At 43.6% G+C, this 12,400-nt stretch overlaps 2 protein-coding genes across 7 annotated transcripts in view; one reads left to right on the top strand and one right to left on the bottom strand.

The window, feature by feature from the left end:
• PATJ (PATJ crumbs cell polarity complex component) overlaps nt 1-3,046 on the top strand; it is a 222,761-nt gene extending 219,715 nt beyond the window's left edge. The window contains exons 41-42 of one of the 2 annotated variants that reach the window (XR_015059284.1): nt 1,953-2,051; nt 2,553-3,046. The gene's annotated coding sequence lies outside the window, so the exon portion shown is untranslated. The remainder of the gene's footprint in view (nt 1-1,952; nt 2,052-2,552) is intronic. The other variant, XM_085885442.1, reaches the window with a different exon arrangement.
• TMEM38A (transmembrane protein 38A) overlaps nt 1-12,400 on the bottom strand; it is a 75,674-nt gene that overhangs the window by 34,137 nt on the left and 29,137 nt on the right. For all 5 annotated transcript variants that reach the window (XR_015059285.1, XM_085885462.1, XM_085885463.1 and 2 more), the window contains exons 3-5: nt 10,951-11,135; nt 10,015-10,102; nt 7,276-7,393 (exon numbers count right to left, since the gene is read on the bottom strand). Coding sequence is in view for 4 of the 5 variants with exons in the window: in XM_085885462.1 (XP_085741588.1) it covers nt 7,276-7,393; nt 10,015-10,102; nt 10,951-11,135 (391 nt within the window). In the remaining variant the exon portion in view is untranslated. The remainder of the gene's footprint in view (nt 1-7,275; nt 7,394-10,014; nt 10,103-10,950; nt 11,136-12,400) is intronic.

Consider the following 12,400-nt stretch of genomic DNA (forward strand, 5'->3'; position numbering starts at 1 on the left):
GTGGTTTCAAACTGTTCTTCCACGGTGTGGATGGGAGGAGAAATGGTGTCGGGGTAATCCGAAAGGAAAATTACGTCAAGAGGGTATTGGAGGTGAGGAGAGTGTCTGACAGAGTGATGAGTGTGAAGTTGGAAATTGAAGGGGTGATGATGAATATGCATATGCACCGCATGTGGGGTGTGAGATGGAATATCAAGAAGATTTCTGGAGTGAGTTAGATGAAGTGGTGGAGAGTGTATCCAAGGATGAAAGAGTGGTGATTGGAGCAGATTTCAATGGGCATGTTGGGGAAGGGAATAAAGAGGATGAGGAGGTGATGGGTAGGTACGGTCTCAACAAGAGAAATGTGGAAGGGCAAATGATGGTAGAGTTTGCAAAAAGAATGGAAATTGCAGTGGTAAATACATATTTCAAGAAGAAGGAGGAACACAGGGTGACGTACAAGAGTGGAGGAAAGTGCACACAGGTGGATTACTATACATCTCAAGCAGTAGATCCAACCTGAAAGAGATTAGAGACTAAGGTGGTGGCAGGGGAGAGTGTAGCTTGACAGCATCGATTGGTGGTCTGTAGAATGATTTTGGAGGTGAGGTTGAGGAAGAGTGAGGGCTGAACCAAGGACCAGATGGTGGAAGCTGAAGGAGGAAGACTGTTGCGTGGAATTTGGGAGGAGGTGAGACAGGTGTTGGATGGTGGCAAAGATGGGTGGGATGATTGGGCAACTACAGCAGAAGTGGTGAGGGAGATAGCTAGGAAGGTACTTGGTGTGACATTTGGACAGAGGAAGGAAGATAAGCAGACTTGGTGGTGGAATGAGGAAGTACAGGAAAGTATAAGGGAGAAGGGGTTGGTGAAAAAGAAGTGGGATAGTCAGAGAGATGAAGAAAGTAGGCAGGAGTACAAGGAGTTGCGGCTTAAGGCAAAGAGAGAGGTGGCAAAGGCTAAGAAAAAGGCATATGACGAGCTGTATGAGAAGTTGGAAACAAAAGAAGGGGAAAAGGATATATACCGGTTGGCAAGACAGAGGGACCGAGCTGGGAAGGATGTGCTGCAGGTGAGGGTGATAAAGGACGGAAATGGGAATGTGCTAACGAGCGAGGAGTGTGTGTTGAGAAGGTGGACGGAGTACTTTGAGGAGCTGATGAATGAAGAGACCGAGACAGAGACCTGGACAGAGACCGAGACAGACAGAAACAGACCTGGACAGAGACCTGGACAGAGACCTGGACAGAGACCTGGACAGAGACCTGGACAGAGACCTGGAAGTGGTGGAGATCGTGAATCAGGAAATGGAGTGGATCAGTAAGGATGAAGTGAGGACTGCTATAAAGAGGATGAAAAGTGGTAAGGCAGTTGGCCCAGATGACATACCAGTGGAGGCATGGAAGTGCTTCAGAGAGATGGCAGTGGGGTTGTTAACCAGATTGTTTAATAAAGTCTTGGAAAGTGAGAGGATGCTGGAGGAGTGGAGAATAAGTGTACTGGTTCCGATTTTCAAGAACAAGGCTGATGTGCAGAGCTGTGGAAATTACAGAGATAAAGTTGTTAACCCACACCATGAAGTTGTGAGAAAGAGTCGTGGAAGCGAGGTTGAGAGGAGAGGTGACTATTTGTGAGCAGCAATATGGGTTTATGCCAGGAAAGAGCACCACTGATGCAATGTTTGCTTTGAGAATGTTGATGGAGAAGTATAGGGAAGGCCAGAAGGAGTTACATTGTGTGTTTGTGGACTCCGAGGAAGCTTATGATAGGGTGCCAAGACAGGAGTTGTGGCATTCTATGAGTAAGTCGGGAGTGGTTGAGAAGTATGTGACAATCGTGCAGGATATGTATGAGGACAGTGTGACAGCGGTGAGGTGTGCGGTAGGAATGACGGACCGGTTTCAGGTAAAAGTGGGATTGCACCAAGGATTGACTCTGAGCCCTTTCTTGTTTGCAATGGTGATGGACAGGTTGATGGACGAGATCAGACTGGAGTCTCCATGGACTATGATGTTCGCGGATGACATGATCTGTACGGAGCAGGCTGAGGCAAGCCTTGAGAGGTGGAGGTACGCACTGGAGAGAAGGGGAATGATAGTCAGTCGGAGTAAGACGGAGTACATGTGCGTAAATGAGAGGGAGGGTGGTGGTATGGTGCGGTTACAAGGAGCTGAGGTGGGGAAGGTGGATGGGTTTAAATACTTGGGATCAACTGTCCAAAGTAACAGAGAGTGTGGGAGAGAAGTGAAAAAGAGAGTGCAGGGAGGATGGAGTGGGTGGAGAAGAGTTGCAGGAGTGATTTGTGACAGAAGGGTAGCTGCAAGGCTTAAGGGGAAAGTATATAAGACGGTCGTGAGACCAGCTATGTTGTATGGTTTGGAGGCGGTGGCGCTAACAAAATGACAGGAAGTGGAGCTGGAGGTGGCAGAGTTGAAGATGCTGCAATTCTTGTTGGGAGTGACGAGGATGGACAGGATAAGGAATGAGTATATTAGAGGGACAGCGCAGGTAGGACGGTTTGGAGACAAAGTGAGAGAGGTGAGATTGAGATGGTTTGGACATGTGCACAGGAGCGAAGTGGAGTATATCGGGAGAAGGATGCTGAAGATGGAGCCGCCAGGCAGGAGGAGAAGAGGAAGGCCAAAGAAGAGGTTCATGGATGTGGTGAGGGCGGACATGCGGGTGGCTGGAGTGTCAATGGAAGATGTGGAGGACAGAGCGAAATGGAGACGGTTGATCCGCTGTGGCGGCCCCTCACGGGAGCAGCCGAAAGAAGAAGAACATTTTTAACATATTGATAGAAACATTTTACCACTTTGATATTTGACACTTTTGTAAACTTGAATATGCTCTTTCCAATGGTGAACAATTTGAAGTGGTTTTCCTTGTCATATATTTGCAATCCTCACCTGAATTTTGGGGAAAAATGAAAATTTTCAATTTTTGAGGGACCGTGACTGTATTATTTTTGACTGATTCAGAAAAGTAAACATGTATTTGAATACTACTACCATACAGTTATTACCTGAAAAAATTTCAAGCTTCTTGGATGGGTCAATAAAAATATATGGGGTCTCAAAGTTGGGTCTTCATACAAAACCAACATTTTTTTTCTGGATTTCAACTGATCAGGTCATAAAAATTAATGGAGGTATGCTCCATTTTATGTTTGTTTCTTACAGGGCAGTTATAGAAAAATAATCTCTGAAAATTTCAAGGCTCAAGCAGTAATATTTAAAAAGTTGTGGGAGTTTAAAGGTTGCTGTTCATTTTGTGATGCTCGCAACGACCATAAAAATAGGGCCACAACCACATTTTCAACCCTCAATATCTTGGAGTTGACCGCATCTGTGGACCTAAAATTTTACGCAGCTTTATTTTGATACCTGGGAACTATTTTATGAAAGTTTAAAATAAATCTGAGGGGAGTCAACTGGGAGGCCTCTGCTGATATGAGGTGGAATGACTCACATGGCAACTGAGGTCAGTGACTACCTCCTTTGTATATCATATCTGATCCCCATTCACTATTTAACTTCCACATCCCTTTAACCAACATGTCATTTCCTTCCATCGGTTGGAAATTTCGTCAAGGTATTCTCTTCAATATAAAGCCTGAATGCATAAGTTTCAGCTGACGTTTTATCCCCCATCAAAAAGACTACACAATGCATTGAAGCTCTTCCTCTTCGCATGCTATCGTGGTGCAGTAACAGTCACATAGGCCTAAATTCAGGACCAAACATCTCGAAGGTGAGTACACGAGCAAGCAAGCTATGCAGACATCACTCAATTCACAACACCTTGGAGGTCTTGCATCCAAGCGCCAGCTTGACTCCGCTCCACTTTTGACATCACACAGGATCAGACGTGTGCAAGTCGGTGAGTTGTAGATTAGTTGCGAATGACTTCCATTGGCTCACAGTTGCTGGAAGGAGAATAATGGCCTATTTGAAAGATAATTTGGATTAACTTTGCGACCGTGTACACGGAAAAAAAATCGTGCACGTGTACACGTTCCGTTGCTAAGCTATTCTATAAAAGGAGCCGGCCTCTAAATCAAGTTTCCAGCATGTCAGACCAGTTCCCTCGGGCACTGGGCAGAGTGAAGAGAGCTGGGACCTCCAAATTTTTTTTTTATCGCCACCATGCTGTTTATAGGTGTTTTTTCAAACATTACAGGTGTTAACGTATTGGCGGCTGCAATCATTAGCAGTTGCTATTAAGTTACTTTGACTTGAATCAAACAGTTTTCCGGCATGCTGATCTCACAAGATAAGTGCTGTATAATAATAAGCACATATCTGCCCTGCTGCTTTTTAAAAAAGTGTTATTTTTAAAAAGACTTTACAATTTCTCAGTAAGTTATCCTTTACTTTCTCACAACGGATCAATTCGTCAGTTAAATCTGCAAAATAAATGGAACGTTATTACTGCATTTATTTCTGACAAACTTGGTGTTTAATGTCGTAAAGTACTTACTTTTGGAGAAATCTTTAACTTCCGTTGGACTAAATGTTTTGTGGGGAAGGCTGGTGTAGGAGGAGGCCAGGAACAGGGGGATAATATAACGTAATTACTCTGAGATAAATCTTTAACTTGGTGAGCATCAAAACTGAAAATGATTATACACCACCCCAAATCGGGGGTCAGACAGATGGAGTTGGGCTGAAGGTTATCCAATGAAGGACTAGAAAATAGCACAACTACTGTGGGGAAGTGGGGGATTTTTTTTTTTCTTCCATAGAAATCGCCCCAAGCAAGGCATAAAGCCACTCTCGGTAAAGGGCTAAGAGAAGGTTAGATGAAGATAAGGATGAAACAAAATAAAAGAAAGAGAAAAAGTAAGAAAACATCCAAGAGACAGGAGATAGAAGAGAAGTCAGGTGAAATGCAATGGAACTTCAAAGATGTCGGAAGTAGGATTTGACATTCCTCTTCAAGCTGGGTAGATCATTGGATAATGGGAAGCACGTTACATGAAGTGAATTCCAAAGCGAGACAGCACGAGGGATAAAAGTACCTGCATACCGTTTCGTTCTGCACTATGGATCAGCTATAGTGCATGGGTGTGCAGAGATGGAAAACAGAGTCTTGTGTCCAAACACTCGTACAGGAGAAACCAAGTGAGAAAGTCCAGCAGAAGATTTGTCATGAAAATATCTGTACAACAGACTAAGAGTGGCAACTGACCTCCGGTGAGAGAGCACTTGAATAGTTGAACCCATCTGCACACTAACCAGGTTAATTGTGTGTTCTGGAGCTTATAAAGTAAAGATAAGTTGAGCACCAGCCTGCCACTTATCCTTAATTGATGTCATACCACTGATTAGTCAGTATTATGAGAGTGTACGAGCCATTATTCCTTGTGGTGAATGCTGAAGTCACCAAACACCATGATGTGTGCAGAAGGGTGGAGTAAAATAGCCCTGTCAATCAATGCTGTCTGAGATCACATTAAGCATGGCACAAGAGTGAAAGGAAGGCGAGCGATACAGAAAGACGAGATATGTTGTTGAATGCAGGAGAGCAAGGTGGAAACACGTAAACTCGTGAGCCATTTTCACGAGCTGAAGGTAGAGAGTCCTGAACATAGATTAGCAAGACCATGAGGAGGAAGACGATCAACTCGGTGAAGAATGTAACCAGGTAAGTTGAAAGAAACGGAAGAGATACCACTGTCCAACTGACACTCAGATAGAGCTCGCAGGTCAGGGGAGTTAAGCTGAGCAAAGGAATGCACAGAAGAAAAGTTTGAGCGAAAGCCCCCCGATATTGGAGAAACAAATATTCAAAGGATTTGAGCGTCGCTGTGCACGGGATGGTAGATTGGTGAGGTGGAGGGGGAGGAGAAGGAGAAGGAGAACCAAATTCACAAGCCAGTCCAAGAGACTCAATGGGGTCCCACAAACTCGTGCGAACACATAGTTATAACAAGGCCACCGATGACCTCAGGAATGCAACAAAGGACCACCTGTCCTGACATTCAACTGGATCAGGGGCAATTCACTCAAACCTCCCACAAACTTCCCAAGACCCTTAATTTTTTGATGCCATAAACAAACTTAGGTACATCACGGGTGATAACGGTTGTGGTCAAATTTCATTGAACCTGTGTGTGTAGTTCGGAGAAGAGAGCAATTACCTATTTTGAGGTGTTCAACCAACCCCCCCCCCGCCCTGCCTCCCTCCCCCTGAAGACCCCTTAACGAGCACAGATTTTGATGCGGTCAATACACTTTCGTTAGACAGATATGAAGCTTGTGGCCAAGTTTCATCAAAATCGTGTGTTTGGTTCAACCGATAATGACTGAATTGTTTACGGACCGACTGGCTCACTCACCTACGGACACTGCTCGATCACATAAGCTCCCCGGAACTACATTCCAGGTGAGCTAAAAATGGCTGCACAGACCACCCCCATGCATGTCCAAGACAGGACAACCATTTTGACATTTTACACTTGTTGATAGATCAGCCTGTCGAAGCATTACCAAAGAGTTTGGGATCCTGTACTATCAAGTGGCCATGACCTGCAACATGTTTATTCCCAGTACCCTTCAGACATAATTAATGAGATCCCATTGGGAGTAATGGACAAGAAATATGCAGAATAGAAGAAAAGAAAGGAGAATATAAAGAGGAAGAAGAAGACGACAAGGACAAAGAAGAAGACTGGGTGGTGCCATTCACCTAGTCCTGAAACAAGGAAAACCCTCTTCGCAGGATCACTGTGAAGGTGGGAGTGACTATACCAGGTGGACAAATAAATTTTGAAAGAACTTCCTTCCTTTTGACCCATTGACCTTCCTGACTCGGTAAGATATACCAGGAGAAATGCTCCCGCCAGTATAGCTCTCCGGGTTGCAGTCGCACACAAGCTTCCCCACTACGATCAAAGTGGTCGTCACAATCGGGGAAGAAATTGAAGCTGTAACAAGCTTTCTCTTTAAGACTTCCATGTTCAGATGCAGACAGATACACGTTCTAGTAAAAGCTGATTGACTTGGTAGATTTTCACGTTTGTACGTGCACATGATCAACGAACGGACCGTGCACACGTTTACCACACCGACATGCACAGGCTTAATTCGGATTACCTTCCATAATTCCTGGCATGATGAAATTGCAGCCACAAAGATACAACTTTTTCAGCACCAATCGACAAACCGTACACCAGGGTGCAGCCTTCTTGATGTGAAAATTCTTTGACGGCAATATCAAGTGCCATTTCATGAAGAAACTTGCACATCAGAAAGGCTTTTGAAAACGGTCGAATGAAGGGAAGCTTACCTTTATGGTCACCAGTAAAGTGGTTATAATGAGGATAAGAAGCTCCTTGGAGATGGGCACGTAACCAGTCTTCTGCATCGTGAAGAGTACCGCACCCAGCAGCGTGGCCTTGGTAGCACTGAGATGAAATGAGGAGTTCTCATTTAGATAGCACTTGTTAACATTAATAACCCATCTATTTATTATGTACTCGAGTATGATGGTATTCTTCCCTCCTCGCTTCTGCCTTTCAATCCCCTTGCTGTCACTCCCCCTTCCTCCCCCTTTTCTAATTCTCTTATCCTCCCTTCACAAGCCTTTTTTTATTTCCTCAATTTAGACACATCTCTCCACCACCACCACCACCACCACCACCACCACCGCCACCGCCACCCTAGACGACCCTTGCACTTACAGAGGAGAGTCGTGTTTCTTTGTTTGTTTTTTTGCAGGATCTAAGGCTCAGTGGAGCTGCCACACACATCGACGTACAGACAGGTTTATTTCAATGGGGACGACATTACACGTGTTTTGTTCGAGAGATATATCCACAATGCCATTTTACCATGCACGATGATTGCCGACCGTCAGGCAGGTGATGTGCATTTGACTTTGAGTTTTTGTTCGTGAACGTCTTTGCCTGATTTAGCTGTTTAACTTGCTGAGCTCATGGATGTTATTAAAGTCAACCTGTTCAACTTCCAAGTTATTGGGGAAATAATAATAATAATAATAGTAATATGGTTTCCAAAGTTATCAGAGTGTAATAACAGGTGACGTATCCTCATCGGATGAAACATTTCAGTTGTCATTCCGTTTTTGGAGATTTTGTCATTCACGAAAATATAATTTCATTGCAGTTAAAAAAGAATGAATGAACACAAAACCCCTCAATTGTCCCATAAGTATATATATATATATATATTATGCTGGCTTTGAGTGAGCGTAAATGTTGTGGGATATATTTGAAGTTCACACAACAAAATTTATACAAAGCTGAAGTGAACACATCCTGGCTGTTTTAAGGAGGTTACATGCGGTGTCTGTCACAACTATTAATCAGATAATGATTTGTGGCAAGACGCTATTGTCACAGCACTTCCCCCAAAGTCAATGGCTATGTTGGTCTTGTATTACAGTTTGGCGTTGTGTCTCGTGTATGTGTCTGTTTGTCCATGTGTATGAGATGTGCGTGTGTCCTCCAGAACTCCAAAACCATAAAACCCAGTAGCCTGAAACTTTGTATGCATACTAAGAAAACTCCAAGGAAGTGCAAGAGTGAAAATGGGGTGTTTGGGTGAATTAAACCACCCCTTTAGAAGATGATTAACAGCCTTATTTCATTATATCCATCAGGCGATCATTGGCCACCTCGCTCGATTATAGGGTCTTAAGGCATGTCCTGGATAACCTAACTGGGGTCTGAAGCTACCATGGTTATTGGTCTGCTCAACCACGCCTTGACTCAGAACAGGCCGCAACGATTTCTTAACGATAAAGTTTTTGTGTTTTTTTTCCACTTTCCTCACTCATATTATCGATACCTACAAGTCATTGGGTACATTGCAATGCTTTCAAACACCTGGAGACGCCAGCGTTTGTGGCTTTATTTCATTTCCGTACTGTAGTTGATAATCACACCGACTCCAGCCAGCCAATTCCCCCAAAAATTGCTGATATTGGCTGAGAACAAGTGTGTGTGTTTTGTTAACTTGTACGTGCCCGTAAAAAAATAAAAAAAATAAATAAAAAAGATTCAAACCACGAGCAAGAAACAACCACACAGGCCGTTTGTTCGCTCTCGCGTGCCCGTACGTGCGTGGTCCGGAAGTTCGCATATCGCAGTTACGATTATTCGCAATTTAGTTTTAATGGCCAATTATTCAATTAGCGCCAACATATTTTGCCTGTTCGCAATGTCGTCACAAGCAAAAACAAAAAGAGAAGAGAAGAGAGAGATAAAAAAAATTTTACTTCCTGGTTCGGAGCATACCAGCACTCTGATGTTACCGAAATTTATGCACCATCTAATATGAAAACTATCATAACTTGGGGCATTGTGTTTATCTATAAATGCGCATAAAAAAATCGAGAAATTATTAGAATACACGAAGTCATCACTCTCCGGAAGCCGTACGTTGTAACCCGTAATGGGGAACGTGGCTGTGCTTCCCTTCCCCATCGGCCACGCCCACACAACAACGTGTCTTGTCATTGGTTTGGTAAATAAATGGCCATAACTTGGGAGGCACTTGTCCGATTAATATCAAACCTTGAAAAGGCACATCCTCAGGTCCCCAGCAATATATCTGGCAAGTTTCAATTACATCGGACCAGCAGTTGTCGAGAAACAGCGGTCACTCACACACACACACACACACACACACACACACACACACACACACACACACACACACACACACACACACACACACACACACACACACACACACACACACACACACACACACACACACACACACACACACACACACGTCCGGTACAAAATACCGGTTTGATGCCACAAAATAGGTATTTGCTCTCTTCTCGAAAACTACACAAACAATTTTGATGAAACTTGACTACAACCTTTATCACCCGTGATGTACCTAAGTTTATTCACAGCATAAAAAAAATTCAGGGTCGAAGGAGGTCTGCGGGGATTTTTTGAGTGACTTGCTCCTGATCCAGATGAGCATCAGAACATCCAGTCCTACGTTTAAAATAGTCATGGGGTGAGGTACGTGCTGGAGAACTCACAACGGCATGTCCAAGAGCTCATTTGTCTCAGGCTTCCAGACACCCCTCAGCAGTTGCTCAATAGTAGCGATGAGTCCACTTCCTGCACCTGTGGTAAATGGCAAATGAGAGCACCAAAATGAGTTCCTCCTGATTCACACAACATGCACACATCAGTTGTTAATACAGTGAGACAATGCAATAATTAAATACAATGATTACGTGGCTAATTGATCATCATTTCATACGTAGCCTGTGGCTGCTCGTTGCACCATTGCTGGGAGTACAGCAGTGCCGCTTATGCAGTGCCCCTTGGAGGTTGGAGCACGAATTTGGAATTTGTTCAGGGTGTCTGCAATAGCTTGGCGTCTCTTCATGAAGCACAATGTGGGATTTTTCATGTCCACCAACTAATGCTGGCAGACGGGGTTCCAATTTAATGTCCATCCGAGGGATGGTACAAACAGTGATAGCTTGCATTTTAAGCCAGGCTAGACATCTCGGAGGTGAGTGTACATACATCTCGGCCATCCTGCCTAATAATCGGTTAGAACCACCATTAGCATAAGGCAATTATTCTACACTGCATGTGATTAATAGACTCTTCTTCAAACAACCTCATCTGACTGCAGAAAAAAATTGTTACAATGTCCACAAGATAATTTTTTAAAAATAGACAACACCGTTGAAGGTTCAAATAGGCCCAAAGGAGGATTACTTCGACCATGGAAAAGGCTTTAAGTCCTACTCTTGTGAAAGACACAGGAAACTTAAGTTGGCTACAACTGAGTTGATGAGGCAACATGCTGTGATGATGATGATATGCTCAATGAGGCAACATCCTATGGTGACACCCCTCAACCCCCTCCCAAAAACAAAACAAAACAGCACTGTTAAAAATCAGCTTTGCTCTAATGAAGACCGAGCTCAAAATTAAGAAAACCTGGTGGGACTTACCCTTAGCCAACCCAACAGCCACCATGACAATGTACCCGTGGTGGTACACGTGATGTGCGTGTGCCACTCCAACCGCGATCTTCCGGACACGAGCAATCTCCTTTCCAGCCACAATGATGAGCTTGGCAGGAAGAAGTGAACAAAACTTGAAGAATAGATCCTTTGGGAAATAGAAGACCATGTACCTGCAGCGAAGAGCAGTCAAATGCTGTTGTTGGTCAAGGAAGGTGGGGGGATGCAACAGGTTGCTGGTAACATTTGGTTAAGCAGCATGGCATGCGTTAAACACACACAGAGGTGTTAAGTTATTGGACAGTATTTGGTCAAATGATTAAGGAACTTCGTTCAGAGGTCAACTCAAGGTCAAACTTCTAAAATCATCAATTTCAATCTGAAAAATAATCAATTTTCATCCGAGTGACCTGAGCTTTAAGATTATCAATTTTAATCTTAATGAAATGGACAATTTGATGTATCCATGGCAACCTTTGGAGAGGGGAGGAGGCGGATTTTGCAAGTATCGTGCATTGCATGACGTCTTTTTCGCGTTTTTATTTTCTGGAGAGATCGAGGCAGCCATCTGGCCAATACACTGCCAAAATAAAGGGATCAGCAATCTATATGACAGATGAAAGTTATTGTATTTATTTTGGTTTTAGTCCAAGTTGTCAAGGCTGAATAGTGTGAAAATACAAAAAGGTCACCTGTCATCAACGAACAACTCTTGCAGGTAATAATTGCAGGATCAATAAAAAAAAACTGCAGTAATTCCCTGCATTGCATTACAAATTGAAAATAAATTGATGAGCCCTTCTCATTTGTTTGGCAACTACGTCTGTTCCCAGTACAGCTCACATTTGGCATGACAATAAGCAAGGCTCACGATCAAACTTTGCAAAGTGTTGGAGTGTACCTACCTGCGTGGTCCAGTTTTTACACATGGCCGACTGTATGTGTTTTTGCTTCCCACATTTGCCATCCACAAAATATCCAGTTCACAGTTGCAGCAGATTCATTCAACAAAAACAAAAACGTTGTATACAAGATTAGCGCTTTGAATTTTTTTGCAAGCAAATCCTCAATGTGTGCGTGTGTGTGTGTGTGTGTGTGTGTGTGTGTGTGTGTGTGTGTGTGTGTGTGTGTGTGTGTGTGTGTGTGTGTGTGTGTGTGTGTGTGTGTGTGTGTGTGTGTGAGCGCGCGCATATATGATTTTGTATATAATGTCCACTCCCTCTCCACTCCCTGAGAAACTGCAGCGGTCTTGCTTTCAATTCCTCAAGCTATTATAAGCTTAACCACGGTCAATACAGCATTACAAATTCTACAGAGGACCCTGTTTAGGCCAAATTACCCTCACAAGGAAAGGATAAAAAAAAACAACTGCAAGTAGTGCTGTGGGCTTTCAAACTTCAAATCTGTCACCCACATGGAACCCCATTCATGTTTCCTG

The sequence above is a fragment of the Eptatretus burgeri genome, chromosome 6 (assembly GCF_056783735.1).
Source record: "Eptatretus burgeri isolate ZD-2024b chromosome 6, Ebu_testis_v1, whole genome shotgun sequence".
NCBI lineage: Eukaryota > Metazoa > Chordata > Myxini > Myxiniformes > Myxinidae > Eptatretus > Eptatretus burgeri.